The 27,620-nt window shown below is 50.8% G+C and overlaps 8 protein-coding genes across 8 annotated transcripts; 3 read left to right on the top strand and 5 right to left on the bottom strand.

Annotated features, from left to right (window-relative positions):
* Positions 1-216: 216 nt before the first annotated feature.
* On the top strand, positions 217-3,676 carry CI109_105794 (uncharacterized protein; the record flags this gene model as incomplete). Its single annotated transcript, XM_032004298.1, has 13 exons — positions 217-465; positions 545-749; positions 829-1,453; positions 1,506-1,788; positions 1,856-2,034; positions 2,091-2,320; positions 2,378-2,479; positions 2,540-2,615; positions 2,674-2,923; positions 2,991-3,054; positions 3,111-3,125; positions 3,188-3,434; positions 3,574-3,676. 13 exons carry the CDS (start codon positions 217-219, stop codon positions 3,674-3,676), a joined length of 2,628 nt encoding a protein of 875 aa, XP_031861529.1.
* Positions 3,677-3,979: 303 nt separating this feature from the next.
* CI109_105793 (uncharacterized protein) lies at positions 3,980-7,480 on the bottom strand (the record flags this gene model as incomplete). The annotated part of the gene is made up of 6 exons (XM_032004297.1): positions 3,980-4,234; positions 4,294-4,623; positions 4,694-6,347; positions 6,402-6,878; positions 6,941-7,176; positions 7,241-7,480. The coding sequence occupies 6 exons, from the start codon at positions 7,478-7,480 to the stop codon at positions 3,980-3,982; spliced, it is 3,192 nt and encodes a 1,063-aa protein (XP_031861528.1).
* Positions 7,481-8,388: 908 nt separating this feature from the next.
* Positions 8,389-8,987, bottom strand: CI109_105792 (cytochrome c oxidase-assembly factor COX23, mitochondrial; the record flags this gene model as incomplete). Its single annotated transcript, XM_032004296.1, has 5 exons — positions 8,389-8,436; positions 8,502-8,546; positions 8,629-8,703; positions 8,773-8,793; positions 8,880-8,987. The coding sequence occupies 5 exons, from the start codon at positions 8,985-8,987 to the stop codon at positions 8,389-8,391; spliced, it is 297 nt and encodes a 98-aa protein (XP_031861527.1).
* A 351-nt stretch (positions 8,988-9,338) lies between these two features.
* Positions 9,339-11,024, top strand: CI109_105791 (uncharacterized protein; the record flags this gene model as incomplete). Its single annotated transcript, XM_065967728.1, has 11 exons — positions 9,339-9,382; positions 9,459-9,483; positions 9,556-9,578; positions 9,643-9,665; positions 9,754-9,825; positions 9,924-10,299; positions 10,366-10,377; positions 10,443-10,468; positions 10,532-10,637; positions 10,732-10,808; positions 10,876-11,024. 11 exons carry the CDS (start codon positions 9,339-9,341, stop codon positions 11,022-11,024), a joined length of 933 nt encoding a protein of 310 aa, XP_065823800.1.
* Positions 11,025-11,181: 157 nt separating this feature from the next.
* CI109_105790 (uncharacterized protein) lies at positions 11,182-12,545 on the bottom strand (the record flags this gene model as incomplete). The annotated part of the gene is made up of 4 exons (XM_032004294.1): positions 11,182-11,310; positions 11,418-11,537; positions 11,972-12,116; positions 12,496-12,545. 4 exons carry the CDS (start codon positions 12,543-12,545, stop codon positions 11,182-11,184), a joined length of 444 nt encoding a protein of 147 aa, XP_031861525.1.
* A 478-nt stretch (positions 12,546-13,023) lies between these two features.
* Positions 13,024-19,428, bottom strand: CI109_105789 (uncharacterized protein; the record flags this gene model as incomplete). Its single annotated transcript, XM_032004293.2, has 7 exons — positions 13,024-13,158; positions 13,232-15,807; positions 15,855-15,972; positions 16,021-16,898; positions 17,050-18,632; positions 18,719-18,966; positions 19,387-19,428. 7 exons carry the CDS (start codon positions 19,426-19,428, stop codon positions 13,024-13,026), a joined length of 5,580 nt encoding a protein of 1,859 aa, XP_031861524.2.
* A 570-nt stretch (positions 19,429-19,998) lies between these two features.
* Positions 19,999-22,142, bottom strand: CI109_105788 (uncharacterized protein; the record flags this gene model as incomplete). The annotated part of the gene is made up of 5 exons (XM_032004292.1): positions 19,999-20,874; positions 20,928-21,015; positions 21,064-21,395; positions 21,512-21,951; positions 22,034-22,142. The coding sequence occupies 5 exons, from the start codon at positions 22,140-22,142 to the stop codon at positions 19,999-20,001; spliced, it is 1,845 nt and encodes a 614-aa protein (XP_031861523.1).
* A 512-nt stretch (positions 22,143-22,654) lies between these two features.
* CI109_105787 (uncharacterized protein) lies at positions 22,655-26,428 on the top strand (the record flags this gene model as incomplete). The annotated part of the gene is made up of 2 exons (XM_032004291.1): positions 22,655-23,524; positions 23,579-26,428. The coding sequence occupies 2 exons, from the start codon at positions 22,655-22,657 to the stop codon at positions 26,426-26,428; spliced, it is 3,720 nt and encodes a 1,239-aa protein (XP_031861522.1).
* Positions 26,429-27,620: the final 1,192 nt, after the last annotated feature.

Genomic DNA, 27,620 nt, shown 5'->3' with positions numbered 1-27,620 from the left:
AATTCGAAATGCAGGAACAGACCACAACAACAAAGGGGATATGAAGTGTAATGACATTCGACTGTGTCAGCGGTTGAAGCTTGAACCGTGCCTTACCAACTTGTCCACTTCGGAGATGACCTGTATTGCCATCATAAACGCATTCTGCATCTTCGTCTCTTTAACATCTAGCTTCAACAACTTGCTATTCGAAGCACCTAGCACAGGGTGGGCACCATGTCGACCGCTCAATACGGTCAGTTGGCCGACCACGACGTACCCCTCACCCATCAAACATCACCTCTTAACAATACGCGTAAATCGCTCGACGTATCTTCAGACGGGGGTTCCTCCATTGTTTACAAGGATAATTTGGATGTAGAGCCTTTCCAAGATGAGAAAGGTGATAGGTTTAGAGACGATCCTAGAATAGAGGAAGACGATGGCGATGGCGATTGTCAGGGGTATACTGTCGAACCTAGGCGTGTGAGTATCATATTGTGCACATACAGCTCTTGTCTATAACTTCGTGTAACTAGCCACTGATCATAGCTCGCGCATTCAGCTACGACCAAGACAAAAGTCGCGAAAGATACTAGCCGTCCTGATAGTGATCGTATCGTTCGCAGCTATCATTGGTGGACTAGCAGCGACGGGGTACTCTGCCCCGTCATACTATGCGAAGAGTGGGACGAAGAGGATAACGATGGACCATATCTTCAACGGGACTTTTGGCGCCAACACGAAGCAGCTCGATTGGGTGAAAGAGGGTATGTCAAGAGCTATACACATTTCGCATTGTCACTCGGTATTGTCTAGACACTGACCCCGCTGTGTCTGTGATTATAGCCCCCGACGGCACTTTCTCGCACGTAAGCCTTGAGGGAAACATCGTATTGAACACTGTACAAAACATGACTCTCGACACTGTTCTTGTCGACTCCTCCCTCGTCCTCGATTTGGACGGGAACAAGCTTCACTGGCAATCCTGGGCCCTTTCAGCCGATATGAAATACGTTCTGTTCAAGACTGATCACGTCAAACAATGGCGACATTCATCCTTTGGCAACTACTGGATTTATCGACGATCCGATTCGGTCACTTTCCCTATCGTCGCGCCTACACATCCACCAACTATCACGCATTGTACTTGGTCGCCTGTAGGCCACGGTTTAGCTTTCGTTGATAAGAACGATCTCTACGTGATTCCAGAATCGGAGATGGCTTCAACACAGCCGAAACCCGTTCGTGTGACGGACGACGGCAGCGAGGTCGTGTTCAACGGCGTCCCAGATTGGGTTTACGAGGAAGAAGTCTTTGAGACGGACTCGGCATTGTGGTGGAGTCCCGACGCCAGCACGATCGCCTATCTCAGAAGTGATGAGAGTGACGTCAAGGACTTCAAGCTTCAGTACTATAACCCTTCCAACGATGCTTTTGAGCCACATCAGTATCCTACCGAGCTCGACATGAAGTAAGTCCACTCTTACTGATGTGTTCAATCAAGCTAATTGCCATCTATCTAGGTATCCCAAACCTGGAACACCCAACCCTACCGTGTCCGTGCACACGTATACGTTGTCTACTCGATCTCGAGCACAACTCGCTTGGGAAGGAGAGATGCCAATCGACAATCGAATCATCACGGAAGTGGGATGGGTAGCAGATGACGCTTTGCTTGTGAAAGAAATTGATCGAGCTGCTAGACTGGGCAATGTCATCCTGTTCGAAGGTGGCAAGAATTTAGGGAATATCGTTCGGATCTTGGGTAAAGATGGAGAGGAGGGCGATGACGGATGGATCGATCATGTGAGTCGTCGGTGGTGTTTTGGGTAAACGGGTAATGTCGAAGCTGATCTGACATGTACGATTGTAGGGACAAAATGTCATTCCGGTCAAAGGTGCTGTACCGGGATATCTCGATATCGTCCCCAACGAGGGATTCAACCACATCGCATTCTTCAGTCCGCACAACGCTACTCAACCTACCTGGATCACATCAGGCGAATGGGAAGTCACCCAAATCTCGGCTGTCAACCCGGAGAACGGTACAGTGTAAGTGACGCCGTGTCAATTGCTGCAGTCTGCGAGCTGATCACAGATATCTCCAGTTACTTTATGGCTGCGACACCTTCGATCGATCGACATCTCTATGCCGCAACATTGCCTTCTACTGTCGAGGCGGAGTACGAACAACAGTTGACATCGATCACTGCCACTGACAAATCACCTCCTGGATACTACGAGACATCCTTCTCCCCTGGTGCGAACTACTACGTCTTGAGCTACAAGGGTCCAGAAGTCCCATGGCAGAGACTGGTATCTGTTACCGAAGAGGAAGGTATGTTCATCCGCTCAACGATAGTTATGGTCCACAATTGACATGCGGCCTTGCTAGACATCAATGTTTTGCTTGAAGGGAACGGAAAGTTGAACCAGACTCTGTCAGAGTTCGTTAGACCTATTATCTCGAGGACGACAATTGAAAGCGATGGGTTTGGTGAGTGTGTGCTTATGCCGAACACATTGCAGGGCTGAAATTCGATGTTTACTTTGCCAGAACTGAACATGCTCGAGATGTTACCGCCTAATATGGACAGCACGGGTCGAAAGAAGTATCCGGTCTTGATCCGAGTGTGAGTAACACCTCGTCCAACTTGATCCGGTATTGAAGCGATTTCTGTCCTTTCACAGGTATGGCGGACCTGGCTCCCAGATGGTCTCAAATCGCTTCGAAAGGGATTGGCACACCTATCTCGTCACTGCACAGCGATACATTGTGATCATGGTCGACGGTAGAGGAACAGGCCTCAAGGGTCGAGCGCTGAGGAATCCGGTACGGGACGACTTGGGACATTGGGAGGTCGTGGATCAGATCGCCGCCGCGAAAGAAATGGTCAAGAGGGGTTATGTGGACAGGTCAAGAATCGGAATATGGGGATGGGTAAGTGGAGCTTTCCGCTGGCGATGTGTCGAGCGAAGGACGCTTATCAATCTTTGGGGTGGAACAGAGTTATGGAGGCTATATGACTTGTAAGACGCTGGAAGCGGATTCTGGCATTTTCACACTAGGCAGTGAGTGATTATGCGTTTAAAGAAATGTGACTTCTTCCTGACGATTTTGTTCACAGTGGCCGTCGCACCAGGTTTGTTTATTTCTGCAAATCACCCCCTAACTCGATGCTAACCAATCTAATGGCACCTACAGTCACAGACTTCCTCTACTACGATTCGATCTACACGGAGCGATACATGTCCACCCCTTCTGCCAATGGCCAAGGCTACATCTCCTCAGCCGTTAACAACGTCACCTCTTTCTCTGGCGACAAGGTCGATTTCATCTGGGCACACGGGAGCGGAGACGATAATGTCCATTTCGCGAATAGCGCCAGTCTGTTAGACAAGTTGACTCAGAGCCAAGTGAGAGGTTGGAGATTTAGAATGTTTACAGATTCGTGAGTGGTCCCTCCTCCCTCCCTCCCTCTTGATTGATTTACTTGACGGCAATGCCCGTTCTCGTTGGACGTTAGTTCACTCACAGCTGATATCTCTCCCATCTGGACGAGGGGGAATGTTAACTGATGATTCGTATAGCGCCCACTCGATGGACAAGAGAGGAGCGTTTAGAGAAGTATACGAGTGGATGACCGATTTCCTTGAAGAAAAATGGGGAAAGGGCGGTAACATCCATCATTAGACCAGAGATCTGCGCTGAGCAATTGTACAACTTGAGGCGATGGTCAGAGACAATCAATGGCATAGCACATGGTGGCTGGAGCCTGTATGCATCGTTTCTGTTATTTGTGCGAAGGAGGACAGATACTCGTAGATAAGATGCGGAAGATGTGTTCAAGGATAAAGTGTGGACCCCCGCCTACTCCACCCGCCGTTTGCACTCGATATCCCTCACAGTGCGACATGAAACGAAATCAAGGTCCATACATTGCACAATGTTGCGTCGACGAGCTACCGTTTACTGAGCACTACTATCCTCTACTATTTACACAGCACTATTCAATGGAATAGCCTCATATTCAGCCCTCGGAACACTTCCCCCACCACCGTTATTCCTCAGACTCAACCTTCTCAAAAGGGGTAAGGTACTACCTCTCCTCTCTACAGCTTTACCAAATTGGATCAAACTTCTCATCCCGTCTGCAAAAGTATCTTTGAAAGTTGATAAACCGCGTTGAGCTCCGCCGCTGGGTTCGTACAACCCTCCAGGAGGAATCGAAGATCTAGGTCGTCTCCACCACTAAAGCACGCTTGTATCAGCTTCTGCTCTATTCTACTTTGGGGAAGCACGAGACTCACCTTCAATGTCAAACTTGACGCCACGACTGATACACTACTGAATGCCATAGCAGCCGCCGCCATCATGGGATGCAAATGTATACCCCATGGTAGGAGAACACCCATTGCCAGCGGGATCATCAGGACATTATAACAACAAGCCCAAAGCAAGTTGGCTTTGATCTTTCGGAAGATCGTTTGACCCAGATCTAAAGCTGCAACGACGTCGAGGAGATCTGATCGCATGAGGACGACATCGGCAGCTTCGATCGCGATGGATGTTCCGGATGAAAGGGCGATACCGAGAGACGCAGCGACGAGAGCGGGAGAATCGTTGATTCCGTCTCCAACCTAAATTCGGAAACAGAAACCAACGTCAGCTCTGTCATACACACGAAGGGCAAAGCACACATGCACTCACCATAGCGACACCGCCACCATCCCTCTCCATCAAGTCCTTTACGATCTTGGCCTTCCCCTTTGGACTGACACCCGCATAGACTTCATCCTCGTCTATCCCAACCTCTCTCGCAATCGCTCGCGCAGTCACCTCAGCATCGCCAGTAAGCATCGTCACTTTGATACCCATGCTTTGCAGTGCTCGGATTGCTTGAGCCGAAGAAGGCTTTGGCGAATCAGATAACGACAATGCTAGAACGGGAATGGTCGTACCGCCTGGTCGAACGATGGAGACGAAAATGACAGTACGTGCCGTGTTCATCTGGGATCGCTCAAAATCGACGATGTTCGTTGGCAGTTTCGAGTCATTGCCAAATGCTTCTGCCGATTTTTCGTTTGAACCCAATACAAAGTCCGCTTTGCCAACTCGAATTCGCTCCTGGACCGCGCCGTTTGACAGCTTAACAACAGCTTCCAATCCTTCTCCTGTGAAGCTCTCAAACTCGACTACTTCGCCGCTGGGTGGAGAGAGCCCGGCATTCGAAAGGACTTCTCGGCCGTGTGCAGCGACGGCGGTTCCGAGCGGGTGTTCAGAGCGGGCTTCAGCAAGCGAGAGGATCGAGATGAGAGTATGTCGCTGGAGAGGATTGGCCGAAGTCGTCAACGAAAGAGTGCCGGCTGTGTCGAGATCGGCGCCAGTATTGGCTGCGAGGTTACCCGATGGTGCCCAAGAGGCAGCGACTACCTTCATCTTGCCTTCTGTAACTGTCCCTGTTTTGTCCACCACGACCCGTCGCACATCCTTGCAGGCTTCTAGGGCCTTTCCACCCTTGATCAGGATCCCATTCTTCGCACCCACACCTGTCCCGACCATCACTGCAGTCGGCGTGCTCAATCCAAGTGCGCAAGGACAAGCGACAACGACGACCGAGATACAAAGCTTGAGACAGACGCCAAATTTGCTAACACCGGGAGAGTGGAAGACATCTGGGAGATTGCCTGTCGAGTTGGCGAGCGATATAAACATCCAGGTGGCAAAGGTGAGAAGACTGAGCGAGATGACGATGGGCACGAAGATACCGGCCACTCGATCGGCGAACTGTTGAATAGGCGCTTTGGAAGTCTGAGCATCCTCGACAAGCTTCACAATCTGAGATAGCGCTGTATCGGCACCAGCTCGAGTGACCCTGAATGTGATGGTGCCCACGCCATTGACGGTACCACCAATGACTTGCGAGTCCACCTTCTTGGCGACCGGCAAAGCCTCGCCTGTGACCATTGACTCATCCACAGATGTAGATCCAGTCAGAACGACACCATCCGCCGAGATTTTCTCTCCAGGTACCAACAGGACCACATCTCCGACTTGTACTAGCTCAGTGGGGATCTTTCTCGTTGCCGCGGAGGCGTCGAGCGATTCACCTTCAGCAGGAGGATCGAGGTAGATGGTCGCCGAGGAAGGTGTGAGACCCATGAGGTCCGTAAGAGCCGCTGATGTCTTTCCCTTGGCGAGGTTCTCTATGTATCGACCGAGCGAGACGAAGGTGATGAGCATTGTAGAGGTGTCGAAGAACGTTTGAGGCCGATAATCAGGATCGGAGGAGAACATGGCGAAAAACATGGCAAGGACAGAGTAGGAGAAAGCGGCAGAGGTACCGAGAACAACGAGCACATCCCTAAGTAGATGATAGGGTCAGCGGCCTCATTCATAACAAGAGGTCGTAACTCACATTGTAGCGGAGCCATGTTTGAGAGATTTCCATGCGTTTGTGTAGAACCTCCTCGCAAGCCATCCCTGAACAGGAATGGTAAGGAAGAGACAGACCAGATCGCCCAAGTATATCCCTGTGCAAAGCTTCCACATCGTCCAGCCCATCAACCAGTGGGGAAGGTACATGCTGAGCATGCCGATTACGAAAACCGGTATGGCGAACATGGCGGAGGTAATGAATGCTCCTCGCCATAACGCTGTTTCTCGATGTTTTTGCAGCGAAGCCAATTGTGAATCATCACGTGTCGAGGTCGGTAGGAATGATAGTTGAGGGTAGGCGGTGGAGAGGGAGTCGACGATCGCTCGTAGAGAGACGAGTAGTGGTGAGTGGGTGAGGGCAAGATGAGTGTAAGGCGGTGGTAATGTCACAGAGTGTACACCAGCCAGTGATTCGGTGGTAGCTATTAGTGACGGGACTATGCCTGCGTTCTCGAGCCTGAACGAAAACAAGTTAAGTCTACCGGAATCACGATACGCAATGGCATACAAACGACTCACCCGTAAACTCTAAGCTCTACTTCGTCTACCTCGCTCTTCTCCACAACGGTCGCCTCGAATCCTATATCTTCTATCTCCTCTGCGATTCTAGCGTCGTTCCAACTCTGACCACTGGCATCAACGAACGTCTCATCGTACTCTACAACGCCCCGTTCGGCGAGGAGTGATATCTGGACCGAGTGGATACCGGGTTGTTGATTGAGCTGCCCCTCGATCGAAGCTACACAAGCACCGCACTAAGAATCGGAATTAGATTGGTAAGCAAGTATTCAAGATTGCGGAGTTTGAAAAAACACTCACTGTCATACCTCCAACCCGAAGTTCGACTCGTTTCAGTCCGACCGGAGCTTCTTTACTAAGACCTGCACCTGTACGACTGGACTCGCCGAGCTTCGCCTCATCGTCGCCGAGTGTGATCCCTTGTGATACTCGAGGAGATGTGAAGAGATTGGAGATGGGAGCGATAGGGCTGTAATTGACGATGGACGAAAGGAGACCAGCGCCAGACATCGACCGCGCCCGAGTATGTGAGGAGGACATGGCGTGTCAATCGAAAAGTGAGATGTTGGTGTGGGCAGTGAGAAGAAAGCGGTGTAGTCGATGATGTCGCTATATATGGGGTCGATTGCGGATGATGATAATGATGTTGATTTTCGGACGTGTACGTAGTCCGCTCTCGAGGCGTTCGTACTCCCGCTTCCCTTCACTCGAAGTCGTCGATGCGTTCCGCTCTATCTTAGCTTCCGCGGTTATCTACAACCGTCTGGGGCGTCTATCTGTTATACTCCCTTGCAAGTGATATGGTTGTAAACTGAACGAAGAGATACAATGGTAATCAAAATAAGTGTGAATGACGTTGACCTGACAGGTGTCCGCAAGCGGGTGGCGGATGGTGATATGTTTGATTAGAAATTCTAATCAGATACAAACAAGCTTTGTAATCAACCATCCGCATGGGGCAATTATCCTTTCTGCACCATACTGCATAATTCGGCCGATCACCGTCAATCTACATGCATGTATCGGCCAGATGTCACTCGAAGCGTGGAGCCAAACATACCGTGCTTGATGTTCAACTGGCGCATGGTATGCACTGATGGTCTCATGCACCACAAGAGTCTGTCCGATGATGCAGAGGAAGAATAAATCGTTTGCGATCGATACTTGTCATGGTATAACATATCCTTCGCCTCGTGTTTGCTGATGCCTCGACAATATCGGTCGCATAGGCAAGCAACTCACAAGCATGTCCGTCACATCGAGGCGTCAAAAAGAGTTCGACACGGCTAACCGCTACTGGGTGAGACCAAGTATGTGAACAACCCGATCCTGTTTCGAAACATCGCCCTTCACACCGCACCGACCTTCCTCTCGTTTCACCGAGTTTCAGGTGAAACCTATCCTTGTGAGAGAGGTGATTATTATACATGTCAGATGCGATGCTACAATCATACCGTATCTCTCCCCTTGACCCTATCCTCTTTCCGTTGAGCGATCTACAGGTAGTACGATCAGCATCCGCCTCTTCTCCAAGCATCGGACGAGGCGGGGCGTTACTCACCCATTTGCCTTTACATTCCCGATATGCTTTGAAGAAGTCCATACACTGCACGCGATCAGATGATCAGCTTCATATTCTCAATATCCGGCAAGTGGTGAAGTCTAGCTGAGCAAGATGATGCGCTCACCTCGTCTCTGTTGTAATGTGTTCTTTCGAGACATTCCAACGATGCTTTACTAGCTGCTTCGCATGGGTCGGCGTACTACATTGAAGATATTGTCAGCTTGAACAAGGACACCGACATCGAGGATGCACGGTCGCAGTGACATACCTTGCTAGCGGACATTCGGCCCTATTTGTTGCACAAGCTTGTTAGCTAAGTTTCGTCCGTTATGATCCCGGCTAATGATGCAGCTATTCGTTGTGATCTAGACTCACTCTGAAAGTGTTTTTGTAATCCTCCGGCTGCTCGAGAGCCGGAGAAGGGGGTAACGGTCTCGAAGCGTAGGGAGTAGGGTTTTTGGAAGGGGGAACTTGGGTGGCCATTGTGTCAAATCGATCGCGTGTCTTCAAGATCGCAAAAAGTGTATTGTGTTGCTGTGCTTGCGCGTATTGATGTTCTGCCTTCACTCGTTATAGTCGTGGTTTTCTCAAGGCGAGACGGAGCACGGTGGACGAGCGAATGATCAACGATCACCTGTACCCTCGCAACTTTCGCCCGCTTCGGTCATCTACATGGCAAGTATGCGGGGTCCCACAAAACTCAGAGTCAAAGTACTCGTCCAAGCGACAGTACGTGCGATACAGCTACCTGTCTATTCATCTCTTTCAAGTTGTGCATATCATTCTTTGACTTGACCCAGACGCATAAGCTCGGCGTAAAGGCAGAGAGACAACATGACGGTGCTTTCAACTCTTGCAGGGATTGGTATGGCGGTTGGGTGAGTCAGGGCTTCGTAGCATGATCCCTCTGCTTGGTGAGCGTAATACTGATATTGTGACCGGTCGATCGTATAGCCCGCCATTGGTGTACGCAGATCAAGTGAGTTATGATAGTCTCGCATGAGCGGTATGGGCTGCCATACTCATACCTCATCTTTTTTGCTCCGCAAAGGCATACAGTATCATCAAGAGAAAGTGAGTCACAATGACAGTCCTGAGTGATTCCCCTTCGCTGATGCTGTGTTCCTTTCACCGATAGAGACTCGTCAGGCTTCTCTCATGGTGCGTCGACGACCACAATCATCATCCTACACTAGCCCCCTTCAGACCGAGAAAGGTAATTGATGTTGCTCTCCTCGGCTGATCACAGATGTCTGCGGAGTTGTGATCATCGCGAATATCATCCGTATTTTCTTTTGGCTAGGCTCGAGGTTCGAGACCCGTGAGTGGTGTCCTTACGCTCATATTGTATGGGACAAGGCGTGTAAGGCAACAATGAACAGTAGACTGATACACGTATTGATCCCATCCGACCCACAGCCCTTCTGGTCCAATCCATCCTACTCATCATCTCTCAACTGCTCCTTCTCGCAATCTGTCTAAACTATGCCCCTCTCCCGCCCCAATTGCCAACCTACGCCCCTCTCTCTCCATTACCCTCTTCACCAAATCCAGGAGGTCACAATCGTCAAGAATCAGATACGGATTATCTCTCCCGTCCTCCCCCTTCCTCATCTTCGCTTCTTAGAGAACCAAGCTCTACATCGGGATTGAAAGGCGTTTTTGCAGGTTTGCGAGTTGGGAGGAGGCCATTCGATTTTTGGCAATGGGAAGGATATGGTAGTTATCTGGAGTTTTTGGCTGGGTTGATCGTCGTTCTGGGTGTATTGCAGATCATCTTGGGAAGATGGATGTGGTGAGTGGCTCGCATCGCACAGTTTGTAAGAGGTTCGGGCGCTAACGCGGGCGTTGGTCGTTTTAGGTATATTGATGCGTGAGCTGAACTTCTGGCGTTGTCGTTGTTGCATATAAGCAAGATAGCTGATCTCTCTCGCGCAGACTTGGGTTTATTGCCCTGACAATAGGTAGGTCGTGCCCATCTCTCACATCAACTCATATTGACACATTTCATGTCGTTTGTTCTGCAGAATCCACCCTGCCAATTCCCCAGTTCATAGCCAACTGGCGTAACAAATCATGTTACGGTTTCCGAGAATCGACTCTTGCAGGATGGTTCTTTGGAGATTCTTACAAGTACGTGTCGCCTACTAGCCATTTACTCCTAATGCAGAATGAGGGAACCGCGAAACAGAGTGGAACTGACATTCCTGCCGTTGACGCTTCGTAGGACAATCTACTTCTTCATCCGTGCGTCACCGATACAGTTCAAAGTCACTGCTATTATGACTGTTTGCTGGGACAGTGGTAAGTGACTCGTACGCCACATTCGAATAGCCAGACGCTGATGTAGGCATACCAAACTCGCTCGCAGCTGTCCTCGCACAACGTATCATTTATGGATCCAAACCACCTCGTGGAGGTGCCAGTGGAGTAGGAGGCGGGACGACCGTCCACTTCCCCTCAGGACAAAGCCCTCATGTAGACGAAGAATCTCGCGGTTTGAATGCCGAAGAGAGATGACCATTGTCGATGTGAAAGATATGCTATGCATCTCATCGCCCTCCGTCACGTCACGGTCCGTACACAAACGAACTGACTCCCTTCCTGCAGCCGAGCTACATCGTAATTCGTACCGCTCCGCTCCGCTTCCGCACAACGCGACACACACAGAACGCGCTTATCCGAAGATGTTCTTCTTGCCCTCCTTCCTCTGTCTGAGCTTCTCGACGATCATGGTGTCCCACTCCTCTCGCTCCTTCTCCTCCGCAACAACCTGCTCAATAAGGGGGGTGAGGTATCGCTCGTCCTGTGAGATGGCAAGGGATTCACAATCAGCGTCGATGTCATGGTTGAGAGCATTGTGGTACGGAGGAAGGACTCTCTTCCGCCAAGGGTGAAATATACAAAACTTACCTTCTCGGCCTTGGTCCATTGCTCCTTGGGGAGGGAAGTGTGGAGCATGGACTGGATCAAACCTCGTCGCATTCGGTAGACTCGGTCGTAAGAGACGTTGGCGGGAAGTCGGGAGATAGCCTGGGGAGGGGAGTGATATTGTCAGCGTCATGCCTTGATAAGAATTGAATACGCCGATTCCCGAAGCATAGCGCGATGCCAGTCCCCTGCTCATGCTGTCTCCGCTTCTCGTCAATAGCCCTTTGCTCATGCTGGTAGCTCGGATTTGCGGTGCGACGTAAAAGCCAGACCGCTACCCTTCAAGTCCCGATCGAGCTTCTCTCTCGTACGGCTTCTCCGGTATGACCGTCCTTCCAAATACCACAATGCTTCTGCTCCATCCCAAAATTCTATCTCCAGAGGGCAGCCCCCACCTCATTCAAGCAGCCACTGACACCTGTCATCCCTCCTCCACCCATTTCCAGCAACCCACTCCGGTCCCACTTTTACGATCCCTCTACATATCCCCGATCTCCAGCCTAACACATCCCTCTCGTTCATTCAGCTCCACTCACCTTTTGGACGGTAGGGTTCTCCTCGGGGATCAAATCATCGTAAAGGTAACCCTTCTGTCGATAACCTGCCGCGTTCTTGTACCAGTTTGACCAACGAGCCCAGAACTTTTGGAGAGTGGGTCGTTGTCGGATCCAGGGAGCGAGGCTGTTACGATCACGAGCACGAGAGCGATAGCGATCGTGCGAGTGGACAAGAGGACGAGAGGACGAGTATCACGATAGTAATGGTCGAGAGGGAGCGGGTGAGGAAAGTGTTGTGACGATCGTACGGGAGCGAAAGCGGAAAAGGTCATTGAAGTCGTAAGGATCGTACGTTCCAAGACGATGTCATTATGGTGGACAGTCCGCAGAAACGCGATCAGACAGGCATTAGGTCGGAGGGGCAAAGATTGAGCCGATTCAATGATATTCACGAAATACGTCAACGATTTTCGAAGTACGAAAGAGAGAGAGAGAAGGGGGTAAATAGATCATCAGTCTTTCGTTCTTTCTTCTACGCATCGTATGTAAATGAAGTGACTCACGAAGGACCAAGAGGTCCGTTCCCGAAGATCATCTTGTCGATAGTAGGCATGATGAGTGATGAGTGGTGTGGTGGGTATCAACACTTAATCTACCAATAGACAAATGAGATGAGGATAACCTCATTGGTGCTGAGCGACCAGCAAGAGCAGGAAGGAAGGATCCGGAGGGTGAGAGGTATCGGGAAATATCGGCGTTTGATCTCGTTGTGGCACTTTTCAATCGTTCGTCCTGTCTTGTCTATGTTTAGCAGAATGCATATGGAGTATGTATGAAGCTGTTTTTATGCACAGAACATACGTGCGGATCGAATAGCAGGAAAGACAGGCTTTATGGACAGCATACGTGTTGTCCAGGTCTCGTCGTGGTCTGAGAATAGCTCAATGCATGCATGCACGATACATGCAGATCCCAAAACACAGAACGTTAACCTATCTACAAAAAATACCACTACGATCTAATCCTGATCGTTATACACGATAAACCATCTAAATCACCCTTTCTACAATTTTCTACCGAATGAATCTCCCTTATATTCTACCACCGCTATTACCCCCTTGCCACTCGCCAGAGATCCGTATGACCTCCTGGACCTCTTTCGTACAATAACTTCTCTCGGTGGGAGTTCGCGTCGTCCAACTATTCTGAGCTCGAAGAACACCAGCCTAAACACGTCAAAGACATAAATTAGCGATATGTTCTCTGAATATCTGATAGGTATTGGGCAACCGAACTCACCTGTTGTGCTGAATAATTCCTATGATCTCTCTCAAACATCTCTTTGTGTTCTTCCAGCCCTTCCAACAACGTCTCCAAGTCAAATATCGTACCTCCCAGACCTTCCATCGCGAAGACTGTCTGTGCCTCTCGTTTGGATTTTGACCCTCCTGTTGCACTACCGACATGTCCTCGTAGACCTTCGACAATGGTCTCAATGATCCGTTTCGTTTCTCGTAAAATCCGACTCGCATGTGCAAAATTCTTCCTCGATGCAATGAGCAACGCACGGGTGATCATATCTGACGCAAGGAGTTCCATCCTTCGTCGAACTATCATCGGATCCGCGGGACGAGCGGATGAAGCTGTATCGCCGCCAGAAGGAGGAGTGATTGTCATCGTTAATAACACGGGATGGGCAAGTCTTGCTACTGACCGACCAGCACCTGGATCATGGAAAGAACAGTCAACTTCGACAACGGGGACCTCGTCGATTAGGGTATCTTCGTAGACAACATCGCGGAGCGTGTTCACCTCGGAGATTGACAGCGTGTCGATGCCAAGTCCCGCAGTCGGTTGATTCAAGCTTGACTGTTTCGGTAAACCGCTATTGAATCCAGAAGATTGATCTGATCGACTTGATCCACCAGAATACCTCTGTTCTCCTGATGCTTCCGATCCTTCCAGATCCAGCTCAACCAATATCTCTCTAATCTCGCCATATCTCAGTTCTCGTAGTTCGATATCGGCTGTCTTTCCGTTTTGTGACACAATCGCCTGTGTCGTTCCCGAAACCTTTGTGACCCTGAAAGCGTTGTCCTGGCAAGACAAATGGAGCTTCATATTGTTCATCGCGATTGACATGAGTCCACCAACGACCCCAGCGAGGGAATCTCGCAGATGGTACCATTCCTTGACGAACGTGTATGTGCCGTGAGTATGGTTCGAGATCATCCACAGTGGTGAAGGGTCATGCGATCGACCATAGCCTAGAGCTTGGACGGGGATGTTCGCTGCATCAAGTCGAGCGGTGACAAGGTCCATCTGAGCTCGTTTGATGATATCGGAAGTATCGCTGATCAGGATCATACCGGAGAGCGGGTTCTTCGCCTTCCGCTGCAGAACAACGTCGAGAGCGACATTGACAGCCGTTACGACATCGAGTCGCTCATCTTGTCCGACCGAGACTTCGAAATCGTCCTTATCTTTTCGACCAGTACCCAAAGTCTCGACAAACGCTTCGAGTCGTTTCCGACTCTCGTATCGGGTTGTCGATAGGAAAGGTGTCTTGCGTACGATACCATTGAGACCCATCTCGCAAGTGACGAGCGAGATACGGTCGCGAGGACCCAGCAATGCAAGCACGAATTGGAGCGAACTCTTCATCAATTTGACCTTGAGCGGTAGTTGAGTCGAAGAGGAAGGAGCAGGAAGGGAAAGGACGATCACCAAGTCGATTGGAGTATGTACCGGACCGAGAGGTTGATTGTATGCCAGATCACCTGAAGTCAACTCGCTGTTCGGTAGTGGCGAAGCTGGACCAAAGGTGGACGAGAATGGTGTACCGGATGAGTATGTTGCCGAAGAGGGTGAAGTCAAGTCGCCGAAACTCTGGCTGGGTGCCAATGGCGCAGGTGACGGTGCTCCTGGGCCCATCAACTTAGCCGCTTTGCTTTGCTGATTTCCTCTCGCTTCCTCCTGTAATCGAAGAATGGTCGTGCGCCATGTCTCGTGGCTTCCTCGATCCCGGAACGTAAGGATGAACGAATCGAGAGTTTCGTCTTGCATTGAGATGGTCAAGCTGAGTTCACCAGCAGTAGACGTGTCTATAACACTTCGTACGTGTTTGATGTAAATCCTGCCCTTGAGCTTGAGGACACCTCGATGATGGCTCGATCCGGAATTGTCACTCCTAACCGAAGCAGCGGAGGAGAAGATACCCCTAAGACCAGACTTTCTCTCTTCTGATACACAGATGAGAGCTTCTTGGAACAGGTAGACGTGAAATTCACGTATGAGTTGACCCTTTCTTACGCACAGCAAGTCGAATAGTCGCAAGTTTCCGAGCGTGTCCAGACCCGAAGTTTTGTAGTCCACCACACGATGTTTGAGGTCGGTGACAACGTGAGCGAAGGGGTCGGGTGTAACAACGGGCGCTGTTATCCGAGGAGGAGCGGGTGGTTCCGAAGTTGATCTAGGCGAAGGAGGTAACTGTAGCGAGAGCTGAGATTCTGCTGAGCGGCTGACAGTCATTTCCGCTGATCTGGGTTTCGGCGGGTACTTTCCACGATTCCCTGCAGGCGGCACCTCGACAGTCACCATAGCAGTGACAACCTGTTTACCCTTCTTGTGACCTCTGGATATACATGGAAATTCAGATCGTACAGAAATTGACGGCACAACAACCTTCGCCTGCGGTGCATCACCGTTGGTGGTGCGAGCAGTGCTAGGTCCTTCGAGCGGGTCGTCCGAGTTCGGGTCGAAAGCAACGGGTGAGGTCGGCCCTCGACCGCTGGAAGATCGTGTTGACGCTATTGATTTCGCGGCGCTTCTAGGACCAGATGATTGACCCGGCTGACCCATAAGCATTGCAAGCTCTGCGTTCAGTCAGCGGTGCACGTTATCAATCGTGAGCATTACTCACTATCTCGTTTGGAAACTCCTTCTGCCATCTTCATTGGTTGTCGACAAACGCCACAAACACCTAATATCTTCCTCGATCCTTCGGGAGGAACGTCACCGTATACAGTGACGAAGCATTCCTAGAGGGTTGTCAGCTTGAATCACCGCTACAGAGAAAAAGTGCTCACCTCATGAAGTGCGTGACCACACTCTGGTACGATATGAGGTTTCTCACCAGGCAGTCTGTACGTGAAGCTCAAACTCTCGACACAGACTGGACACGTGTTCTCGTCCTCCACCTCATCCGCCGTGGAGACCAATGCCACTTGATGAGGTGGCTCCGTCATCTTGTATGTGTCGGCGAGGTTGGGCGATGATCTGGATGTTTGCACAGTAGAGGAGCTCAATCGATCAGTCGTCTGTGGGGATAGGAAGTCCCGTTTATTTCCAGCTGGAGGCGGTGAGGCAGGTCGGATGACGGCGCTAGCGAAAGGATGGATGGATTTGACCGAATGACCGGATTCGCTCGAACGGGTAGATATGATAGTACCAGCTCGCGAGTGTGAGTTGCTAGCACGTTCACGCGAGAAGTAGTTGAGGGTTGATACACTCGGTGCACGATTGACAAGTGTTGTGGCGGAAGAAACGCTGCCAAGCTTGGTATACCTAGGTTGAAGAGGCTCAGTGGCGAAGTCAGAATGCTTGCGCTCCTTCTCCTCAGAGAGATTGAAGTCTACACTGTTCTCCTCCTCGAAGACGGTTGAGATATCGGTCTTGTCGGTCAGATGCCACTGGGAAGGGTAGCTGCGTAAGGTCGAGTCCCGAAAGGATGACGAGTCGGTTGTAGGAGAATAGGAGTATAGTGAACTTCCGCTCGATCCAGAAACAGCAGTGAGCTTGGAGCTTCGTCTCGAGGTGAAAGTGGCGGAGGTAGCGGACCAGGGAATATAAGAAGGCGGTGGGGAAATGGAGTTCGCTAGTTGGGTAGAGGTGGTCCGTGAGGCCAAGGGCGCAGATGGATGCGCGGCAGGTGGCGAATTCTTTGAGTTGATAGCGTCACGGGGGTCTATAGAAACGATGAAGATCGTCAGTGACCAGTCAACAGCGCGAGACGAATACCGACGAAGAGAAATGAAAAGTCAAGAGATAATGAGGGAACAATGGGGTAAGAAGCAGGCAACGGCGCATGTTTAAAAGGGGGACGGTCAGCCACGTACCTTGATTGTCGTGGTCCGTCCACTCTGTGTCAGCAGGAACAAGGTCATGTGGTGTCATTGAAGTTTCGCTATCTTGCTTTGGTTCCAGTGATAAACTTCGAAGGTTGTCGTTGTTGAAAGATGTATCAACGTTGGCACCGCTCTTCACTGCTGTTCGATCTTCTTGTGGAGCAGACGGGATCAACGCGATTGTTGACGTAGAATGAGATGGAGCTCGACGCGATTGTATGAACAAAGGACGTGTCGAGTGAGATGAAGGAGATGTTCCCGTTGAAGGATGATATGTCGGCTCTCCTGCCTTTGGTGGCGATACGCTCCCAGTAGGCGTGGGAGCCGAGGTGCCAGGTGTATGTAAAGGGTTGAACGATAATTGCGATTGTGTGTCCTTACACACGTCTTTCGTGTTGGAATCTGCTTCTGATTGATGGTGAGTGACCTGAGAATCTAGCACACACGGAGTGGCGAGGATAGGAGAATCTGCCGAGGACAAGTGCGGCGAGGGGGTAAGGGCAGGCGAAGGAGGACAATAAGGTGTTTGAGTACCACTAGATGTGGCTGATTGTGTTAACGAGGGGAAATGTGGATCAGTTGGTGAACTGTCCACATGCGCAGGGATGAGTGGGGTTGACAAAATTTGCTGTTGTTTCTGTTGTTCGATATTGTCCTTGTCTCCGAGACCCTCTTCATCTTGTTCTGTCAAAGCAAATGTTACAGGAGGTTGGATTGTGATTGTTGTGTGCTCGTCCCTCTCCCTCTCCCTCTCCCCTCTAAACGACATTGTTCCAGGTGGTCTAGGGAACGGAAGCACCAGGTCCAAGAGTGAGAAACGATCCGTGTCACAGGGTGAGCTGGGTCCACTCGGTATCGTCTCCCCTCGAACTGTGTACTCGGACCTGTTACCTCTGACATCCCCGAAATCCGAATCCTTTGTCTTCGGGTTGTCAACGATGTCCGGAGCATCGAGCAACACACGCCACGATTGTCTACGACTACCTCGACGTCTTTGTCTAGAAAAACTCCCGCTCGTGCTGGACGATGACAACGAAAGAGCTCTCCTCAGACCGTGCCATGTGGATTCTCTATCCTCGCCAAAGTCTAACGATGACTGACCTGGAGCAACGATTGACATGTTCGAATGTGTGTAGGTGGTAGGATCAGAGTAGCGTCGAGGTCTGTGCGTCTTGGATGAGGAGGACGATGAGGAGGTTCGGGTATGATACCGAGGTGGAGGCTCGTGCGAGGGAGAAGCGAGATGAATGAAGCTAACGCTGAGTCGAGTTCGACAAAGGGATAATGGTAATGGAGGGTGTCGCAGTAGACGTTTGGGCTTTGTTGGAACAAAAGACGGCTCAAGCGTTTCCGTCTCAGTGATAGCTGCTGTAGGAGTGATCGAGCCGATATCGTATTGTTCTGCTGTGTGTGTAGATGGTGTGTTTGGAGGGAGAATGTTGATGTAAGATGATGTAGAGGATGACAAAGATGAGATGGAGATCCGTGCGTTGTTCTCTTCCCCGGAATCTGTATCAGTGCCAAACACGACTTCTGACAGATCTTCTTCTTCTTCTGCTGTATCTCCGATATCACTACACACACACGAAAGAACAATAAGATTATCGAGTCATCAGCGTTTCATGTTCCAACTCTCCGCTGTGTGCAAACCCCTACTCACCTGTCAAAGTCAAGCATGACTTCTAGGCCTTCTCTTTCTTCTTCGTCCTCTTCTTCTTCTACTCCCAAGTCCACATGTATTGTCTCCATCTTCTCTCCCTGAAGATCACAGAAGGGGGAAGGCGATGGTGAGCGAGGAACATCGAGTCCTTTGCTGTCCCTCCTGTCAGGGCCGAAGCCCGCGCGGCGAGGTGGTTCTAAGAGGTAGGTCATAGGGGGGTGGTATTCGACTGTGTGAGGGGAATCATGCTGAGCAAGAATCGAACAAAAGGAAATGTGAAGCAAGACAAGATGAAACGAGAAGGGTGTGTTGTATATGTGTTGTCCTTGTTCAGGTCATATGCTTGCTACCAGTCAGAACAGTGCGTGAAAGGCGAGGTACCAACAACAACAAGAAGGAGGACGACATAGAGGATGAGGAGTGAAACCAGTTCACCGCACTTGCGTTCATTCAATCGAATCGTCTATTGTTCTTTTTCCTCTGTAGCCCCCGATCGGTCATTGACCTTTTTATTGTTGTTCATGATAGCGTGGCGTCAGCGAAAGCGAAGAGTGAGACATCCGAACGACACTACCATAAGAAGCAGTAGCAGTATGACTGTGAGGTTAGTCATAAAGCCGAACAATGAGAAAGCTTATTGTTCTCATGTCTCTACCCTGAGGACACACCATCGTAGGATCACAATCTTTATTGTTCTCGGACAAGTACATTATTGGTCAAGAGGCTTGGTCTTGATGATTACGAGTACAGGGTAAAGTTTTGTTCGCTCGACGACGCAAGTGGCTCATCACTTGTCCCATCCCATCGAACAACGATACACCGGACAGCGATCAGGGCAATCAAAGAAAGAACAATAAGCATCTGAACAGCAAGGCACAATGCTGCATCGGGAAATTATGACCAAGTGGAGGTCGTCCAATCCTCTTGAGATGGAAACATTATGCCTCGATATAGTTTTCATTTGCATTGAGACAGCCGTATCCGTGAAAGCTTTCCGTCGTCCATCGAGTACATCGCGGAAGACGATGCTGGCTGGCATGACATACCTTGTAATCAATAGATAAGATTGATACAGGTATTGCGAGCCACACGACTGCTCGGTCGTGAGCTCAGCTGCGAGGCACGCCGCTTTTGGTGTGATCACATGCTGGTTACATCTAACGTTCTCTTGTATCATACATCGCTTCTTGATGATTTGACCCAAGCTCTACAATTATGCACATCTTGACAACAATATACTATCTCCTGAATGCAGCTTAAACACGTCGTCTTCACCCCGCTTAGACTCTGCGCTTCACCTTCTGACCTATCATAACATTCTTCTTCGGTCTGCCGTTCGTATCCCTTACTCCCAACCACTCCACAACACTCCCTTGAGCTCGCAACTCTCCCCAAACTTTTTCCCTCTTCCTCTCTTTGTCTCTTGCCGGAGTGGAAGGTGGACTCGGCGATGCTAGATCAATCACCTCGGCTGGCTGTCGCCTAGGAGACCGCTGCAGTGGCGGCGGCGACGAAGCTGGGATAATCACTGCACTCCCAGTAGCGACTGTTGGGAGCGCTTTTCGTTTCTCGCTTTCTTTACGCGTCGTCGCAAACGGATTGGTCTTGCTTCTCTTCGGCGGACTTGGAGTCTCCCCTACAATCACTTCTGCCCATTCGTCGTCAACTGGCGATCCGGCGGTGACATTCTCCTTGTCGCTACTGGAGAAGTATTTGCTCGACTTGCGCTTCTTCCCCAATCCTTCTTCCAGGTCGAACTGAATTGTTCGGACTGTTGGATGGGCTCGACTTGGTCCAGCACGTTTGCTTGGACTCATACTGCTATGACCATAGGTGGTTCGCGGGAGGAGTCGCGACAGGGATCTCAGCGAGTCGTCTCTAAATGAGGGCATGTCGACCTGGAGAGAGTCGTCTTGCGTGTTGTTGGTGTCATGTTGCTTCCCGGAAGACCGATATCGAGGGAAGCTAGTGCCAGAGATCTCTTGTACGCTGATGTCCGCCGCCGACGTGTCGTGATCCGGTTCAGACCCAATTGATGATGCACGTCGTGATGATGAGGCGTGTAGTGCATTTGATTTGCCAGCCTCAGACTTGAGCTTCGCGTTCTCGGATTCAAGCTGTTTCAATTCTGCTTTCAGAGTTCTGCGCGATTCCTCCTGCGGTAGAGGCGTCAATGATCGATCTTTTCCGTGGCCGCACTTCCGCTCACCTTGCTTTTGAGGACACGAATTTGTTTCATTCTCTCTTGCAAATCACCTTGCATCCGTTCCCTATCCTCTCTTTCTCGCCTAAGTTCCCTACTTGGATATCAGCTCATGTTGACAATACAGAAGTGGGCAACGTACTCCTTAGCTGCGTTCAGACTCCTCTCATACTCCTGTGCCCTTTCCTCCATTGCTTTCCGTCCTGACCGTCTCGCGACCTGTTCTTTGTCCAACGCTCGCCGCATCACCTCGCACTCCTCTTGCGCCTTCCTAACATTCGCATCCGCTCGGGCTCTTTCTGCATCTACGGCCTTTTTGATCTCCCGCCGTAGAGCGCTGTCCATTCTACGTTTGAGATCGTTTATATCCGCCTCAAGCTGGGCGTTCTTTGCAACGAGTCCACGAATGAGTGGGTGGGTTTGCAGAGCGGTTTTGAGATTGTTGATTGAGGATGTCAATCCCCCCACGTATTTCTACCCTATAGGATCAGCATATGTCGAGCTTCGCCGCCTTCCCCTCGTTCAGCCCCACGAGCTACTTAGATCCTGACGTTCATAGCAGGGAAAGTGCCGGTCACCAATCTACTCACCTTGATCCCGTTGAGTGCTTTCACAGATACAAGATCGTCGGCCAATCCTTCAGCTCTTCTCAACATTCCCTCCATATGTTCTTCCTCGCTCTCTCCTCCCAGTCCTCTCACTCCCTCCGCTACGCCTTTTGCCCTTCTAGCCAATCCCAAAAATTCCCTTTCCTTCCCCTTCCACGACTTCGAAACGACTGGTGACGACCCGGCCTGACTACTTGATGCAGCCGCGTTGCCGAAATCGATATATAGTCTGTGGATGGTCGGTTCACCCGTCTCGGGATCGGCAAAACATTCTGTTCGACAAGAGGGACATTCGGCTGGTGCGTCGGAGAGTGAAGGTGAGCCATGACGACCTTGTACACCTTGATCTCGCGCAGCGTTGAGGTACTGGATGGATTGAGTGCGGAACCATTCGAGAAGACAAGGTTCATGGAAGACATGGCCTGGTCAGAGAAAAAGGTGAGCTACGAGATCACCTAAAGGGCACTCGATTCGCTGGAGCACCCCAATGAATGGTCAACTCACCACAGTCACAAGTAGCAATCGGCACTTCATCGTCTAAATCATCCCTCTGGTCGAACAATGAATCCATGCAGATCGCACAGGAAGCATCTTCCAGCCGATGCTTGCGCATGTTGAGGAGGTATCGCAAGTATCACCGCGAGGGTGCGAGGGATGTCAAGATCGACCAGAAGAGAAAGAATCAATTGTTGATCTGGTGTCTCAAGAAAGAAGAATTAAAAGACATGAGAAGGTAATGTTGTCGAAAGTCATAATTGCGCGTCAGTCACCAAAGAAAGCAGGAGCGCTGGTTTTTGCTGTGTTTGCCTTTTGTAGTGTCATTACGATTCGTTTGTAATGTAGATTAGTCCAAGTGAGACCTGATTTGTAATCATGATGAGCCGAGACGCGTCTCTCCCATACGGTTAGATCATCTCCCCTTTCCCTGCTTTTTGACTTTACTCATCTTCATAAACAGTAACTAACAATAACAACCACCGACAGCTATATCATCGCACTGCTTGTCATTCTACATTATTGTATAATTCCGGAAACCAGACAGTAGCTAATGGAGAATCTGCATCCACGAAGAGCTCGTGTGCATAGGTCTTGTGATGGAATGAAGAAAGATTAGAACGACGCACGATGAGTTCACCCGCCCCCGCTGCCGGACCATCCAGAGTAGGATACTCTACTACGCCGTTCCGGCAGCTCGACACCTTATCCTACTCGCGTCCACCACTGTCATCATCATCACGCTCGTCCACACCGCTCTATCCTAACGGTGCGAGATTTCGATCCGGCTCGGTCTTTAGTCGTGAGCAGTTCAAGAAAGAGGAGATTTCGAGGAAACGACAAGAATCTCGGAACAGACTCCGATCCACTTGGGACCTTCTCTTTGAGAAGTACAGGGATGTAGAGGATGACGATGAGATCGACTTGGTGACAGGGGAGGTGGTCAAAGACAGAGGGAGGTTGCGAGCCGTGGCAGGTAGAGATTTTGGTGAGATTTCGGAAAGCGATGAAGACGGAGAAGGGTCTTCGGCTCTGGATGGTCCCGAAGTCTTCGAGTTTGAGTCGGACGAGGATGAGATTGGAGATTGGGATGACCGATCAGGGTTGGATCCCCAACTACCTGATTCGGAAGATGTGGAGGAGGAAGAGGAGCAGAGGCCCGCATGGACCACGGACGATCAACATGACTACGAAGAGTTTATGCGGGCGGAAGCTATGAGAAAGAGAGATGACAGTGATGAGGACGATGCGGAGGACCTGGACAGAAATCTGTCGTTTCGTACGCCGTCTGCACCTCCAAGTAGCGATCACGAGTTCGACAAGCATATCTCCCCTCGATCAAGAGGCACGCGGATATTACCTTTACCAAGTCTGGATGATCTGTTCAAGTCTGATGGAGAAGACGACGAAGAATCATCAGAGGACGAGCTGGCCGTCATCGACAACGACTCTGATGGCGAGATCCTGCGCTTCATCCCGGTGGCTGCAGACACTCAACGCGTAGGTCTGTCCATTGAACTGATGTACCGTGGCTCTGCTGACCCTCAGACGAAGTACTGGCGAGCCGAGTCCGAATCCTCTTACCCGCGGACCAAAGCAATAATCGAAGTTGTCATCCCTACCCGTTCAAGGTCCATCCGTCCAGCGACTTCGCCTCCAATCTCGCTAGATTCGTCTTCTGTCCGCGCTCCTCTGCGAGATCTCACCTACCACTCCATTATGCGACCTGCCTCTTCTCCATCCCTTGCTGATTTGTTCGACACGCCACCGCCTGCATCCTCATCTCGTTTGGCTTTGGCTTCTGCCTCACTTGCTCGTTCTCCTTCTCCCCGGCAACAATCACCACTCCAGGCTCTGCCACCTGGTCCTTCTCAATCGATCACCTCCATCCAAAATGTCCGAATCAGTCTGGAAAAACTGCCTGCCCTCGCCAGCTCGTCGAAAGGGAAAGAACGTATGGTTGGCGAAAGACCGAGTGAGATCGTTGATGAATCCTGGGGAACGCCAAACTCGCCTTACCATAAAAACCTATGGAGGACACGGAATGGTGGAGTGCACAGTTGCAAGCAATGTAGAGCCGCGGGAGGCGAACGCGAGGGGAGAGCCCCATGGTGTCGGGGCAGAAAAGGGGACTGTTGGTTCGAGCCGATATCTCAGTCATCTGCAGAGCCAGCCATCATTACGCCTACGGTTAATCAACTCTCAATGCCTGATCCTGTAACATCTCGGAAACAGAAATCCCCTCGGCATAGTAAAGATGGGACAATCAGCACACGCTCAAGGAAAGAGCGTACATGTAGACCTTGTCGTGAAGCAGGAGGCGAGCGGGCTGAGAAAGCGACCTCATGTAAGGGCCGGAAATCATGGAAGATCTGTCCATTCGAATGGCGGGACGAGGAAAGTCGGTCGGAGACTGAAGCCGAAGAAGTCGACGACTTGCGAAGTATCGCTTCGGATCGTAATGCCCCTCAACTCTCTGCCCCCCAGCATCCGCCCCCCCTCCCGGTCCTGGCCAAGTCTACAACTTCACCCATAGAGAGCGACACTGACGATGTACGAATCCGCCGACCGGCTAGGCGCAAAGCACCCATCATAGACTCGGAAAGTGACGACTTGCAAAGCATATCCGAGAGCGAGATGCCGGCACGAAGTCCCGATGCCCCCTCAAGACCTTGGGGTCTTCCGTTCCGACCGTTCGATCTGGATGCAAAACTTTACCTCGAGGACTTCTCGTATGCCACTACTGGTCTTCCACGACGATGTAAGCAGTGCAGAATCGCTGGGGGAGACAGATTGAGGAGAGCCTGGTGGTGTAAAGGGAGAGTGTTTGCGAAGGACTGTTCCTTTACACAAGGCGAGCAGGACGTTCGGGTGTCTTCACCGGAGAATCAAAGAGCGCCCGTAGTTGTCGTCACCAATGATGGAGCTGCAACTCCTCAGCGCACAACGGTCCCCGAAACGCCGGTGCCAACGGTCACAAACAAGGCACGAGTCAGACGTCGGAGAGTAATGAGCACGGCAAGCAACACTACTTCGCCTCGGCCCACTTCCACAACGAGTTTCACGCACGCCATGACTGCTCCGCCTTCACCGCCACCGAGTTCTATGCCCCCGTCGTCACCACCCGCTAGTGATGTCCCAGATCTCAGATCGATATCGTTATGCTCGTCGCTACCTCCGTCCTCCCCGCCGGTGCCGTATGAGTCACAACTCCGACAAACAGTCCACCCTACACCCTCTCCATCCGTTTCCGTTGCAGCTGCGACTGACGACTCCCCCTATCCAACGCCAACTGGCGACAAAAAAATCATGAGAACCATCGCGCCGCTTCGCGGGATTACAGCTGTCTATCGACCTACGCCACCACCGTCTGTAGACGGTGCTCGTGGGTCATCGATATCCAGCGAGAAGGAACCTCTTAGTCTACCTCGCAAAAGCGCTCTACGTCGTCCATCGGATGGGACTGTACCTCCATCAATTACTTTGAGTGTCAAACGGGCACGGTTCTCACTTCAGCCGCGGTCTCCACCTCGCGAAGCATCTTCTGACCCGTTGCAGGCTGACTACGAGTCCAGTGAAGACGAGCTTGCTCTTGGCTATGATATGGATAGTTCATCGCCTGTCAGATCCTTCCCATCCTCATCTCCTGCCTTTGCACGATACGCAAGCAGCTCCAGTCCGCTTCGCAATGAGTGGACAGTTAGAGCTGCCGATGTTGGCTTCAAGCTTGGTCCAGAACATACGGGTCGTGTACCTGCTCGAATGGTGCAAGCCCTCGCGTCTTCGCTATCAACCTATCGACCAACATTGGGTTCCTCGTTGTTCCCAAACCCGAGTGAAGCGGTGAGCAATTACGCTTTGCCCACACCGCCTCCTAGCTTCGCATCGACTTCGAGTACGGGTTCGATCCGGGAACTGGAAGGCAGTGGTCCTGCATCTGCTGCGGACAGCGCGCCTACTGCGATAATCTCAGCTGCTGGGTTGATGCTACCGCCTCCGGTACCGACTCAACGGCTTGACACACCTCGACGTCCATCCACATCGACACCAGAACCATCATCATCACACTCTCCTGTTCCGATCAAATTCACCTCCTTACCCGCTGCGGTTGTTCGTGCTCACGCTCGAGCGAGATCTAGGAGTTTATCTGTCGCTCCATACTCTACATCAGCGATCGAGAAAGACTCGCGGTTCAGAACGCCGAGCAACGAAGGTGGATTCAGACGAAAAGGAAGTAGGGAAATCATGTCGACTCCATCGAGGAAGAGCAGAGTGATGCGAAGTCTTGCGAGGGTCGCGAGGGAAGTGGGGGACGAGGCGGGATTGGAATGGGGATTGGACGAAGAAGCGGATGATGGAGGAAGGATGTGGAGAGAAGGAAGTGTGGCTACGTATGTGGGGTGAGGACGGGACACTATATCTTGATCCATAGCTGGCGTAGGGGTAGTGACAAGGTATGAGAGTATATAATGTCGGTTTGTATGAGTATAGACCGATTTCGTGATGCAGGAGGGATGACTTGGTCCTCGTTCTTGGATAATGGTTGTGCGGGACCACAGTTGCAAACGATCGCAACAAGTCATGCTCTCTTGCCAGGCATTGATCTTCTCCAGAGGGAGTGTGCAGAGTCTCCGCTCTTTCGTTCTAGACGTATAGAATGGGGTACCCCGCTCCGTTTGACATCTAGACATACCATTTCGCATCGTCATGGCCACCCTGTGGTACTGCACGCAACGATACATCTGTTTTATATCCACACACCTCGTCAACGCAAACGAAAACGTACCCGTATATATCATTGGACATCCCTATTTATTGCTCAACGATCAATTCCGTCTTTCCACTTGCTTCTGGTCGATATCCAAGTCAATTCAGGTCCTTCCCTCTCAATTGACGTGTCACCTATTCACCCGTGCGATCATAGTACGCCAACAATAAGACTATCCTGTACGTTATGATGTTTTCCTGCAGACGCTTCATATAATTGCAGCTGATCATCTGAGGCGCTCTAATCAAGGCTCATACCAGATGTTAGCTATTGAGCTCCAGTAACTTGGACATTTAGTTGTCGAAATTTGTTACAAGTCACCTCTCTGTTTCCTCAAGGACGTGTGAATGAATAGTCCGGTGAACGTTGATAACAATGTCAATGAGCTAGCCAGAGGCATCCGATTATCTCAACAGACTGAATGCAATTTTCGGAAATCCTTTCCCCGGATCTTGTGACTCGAACACGCTTGGGTTGTCCTGGAGTAAATCGATACGCGATGCTCATTGCGTGCACGGGGGAACGATCGGCAAGCAAATGGACTCTTCAACATGATCCTCATTACGACGATAAATTTTGTGCTCGCATCACATGTCATGTCGATCGCCATCGTCGCTATGTAGTGTAGCGAGTGATGTCCGAGTAGGTATGCATCATTGACGCGATTAAAGTCAACGTTTTGGTCCATTGTTGTCTAATGAAACCTTAGCAGGACCATTCAGTATCCCGCTCTATGTCCAGCGTGAGAAGACTGCCACATTCAATTCACTCCGATTGTAATGCCGTCACTGATTGGTATGGTATGGTATGCTGTGAGAGAGGGAGGGG

The sequence above is a fragment of the Kwoniella shandongensis genome, chromosome 10 (assembly GCF_008629635.2).
Source record: "Kwoniella shandongensis chromosome 10, complete sequence".
NCBI classification, from domain to species: Eukaryota; Fungi; Basidiomycota; class Tremellomycetes; order Tremellales; family Cryptococcaceae; genus Kwoniella; species Kwoniella shandongensis.
Note: the sequence above shows the minus strand (reverse complement) of the source record. Positions and strands in the feature narration are given on the sequence as shown.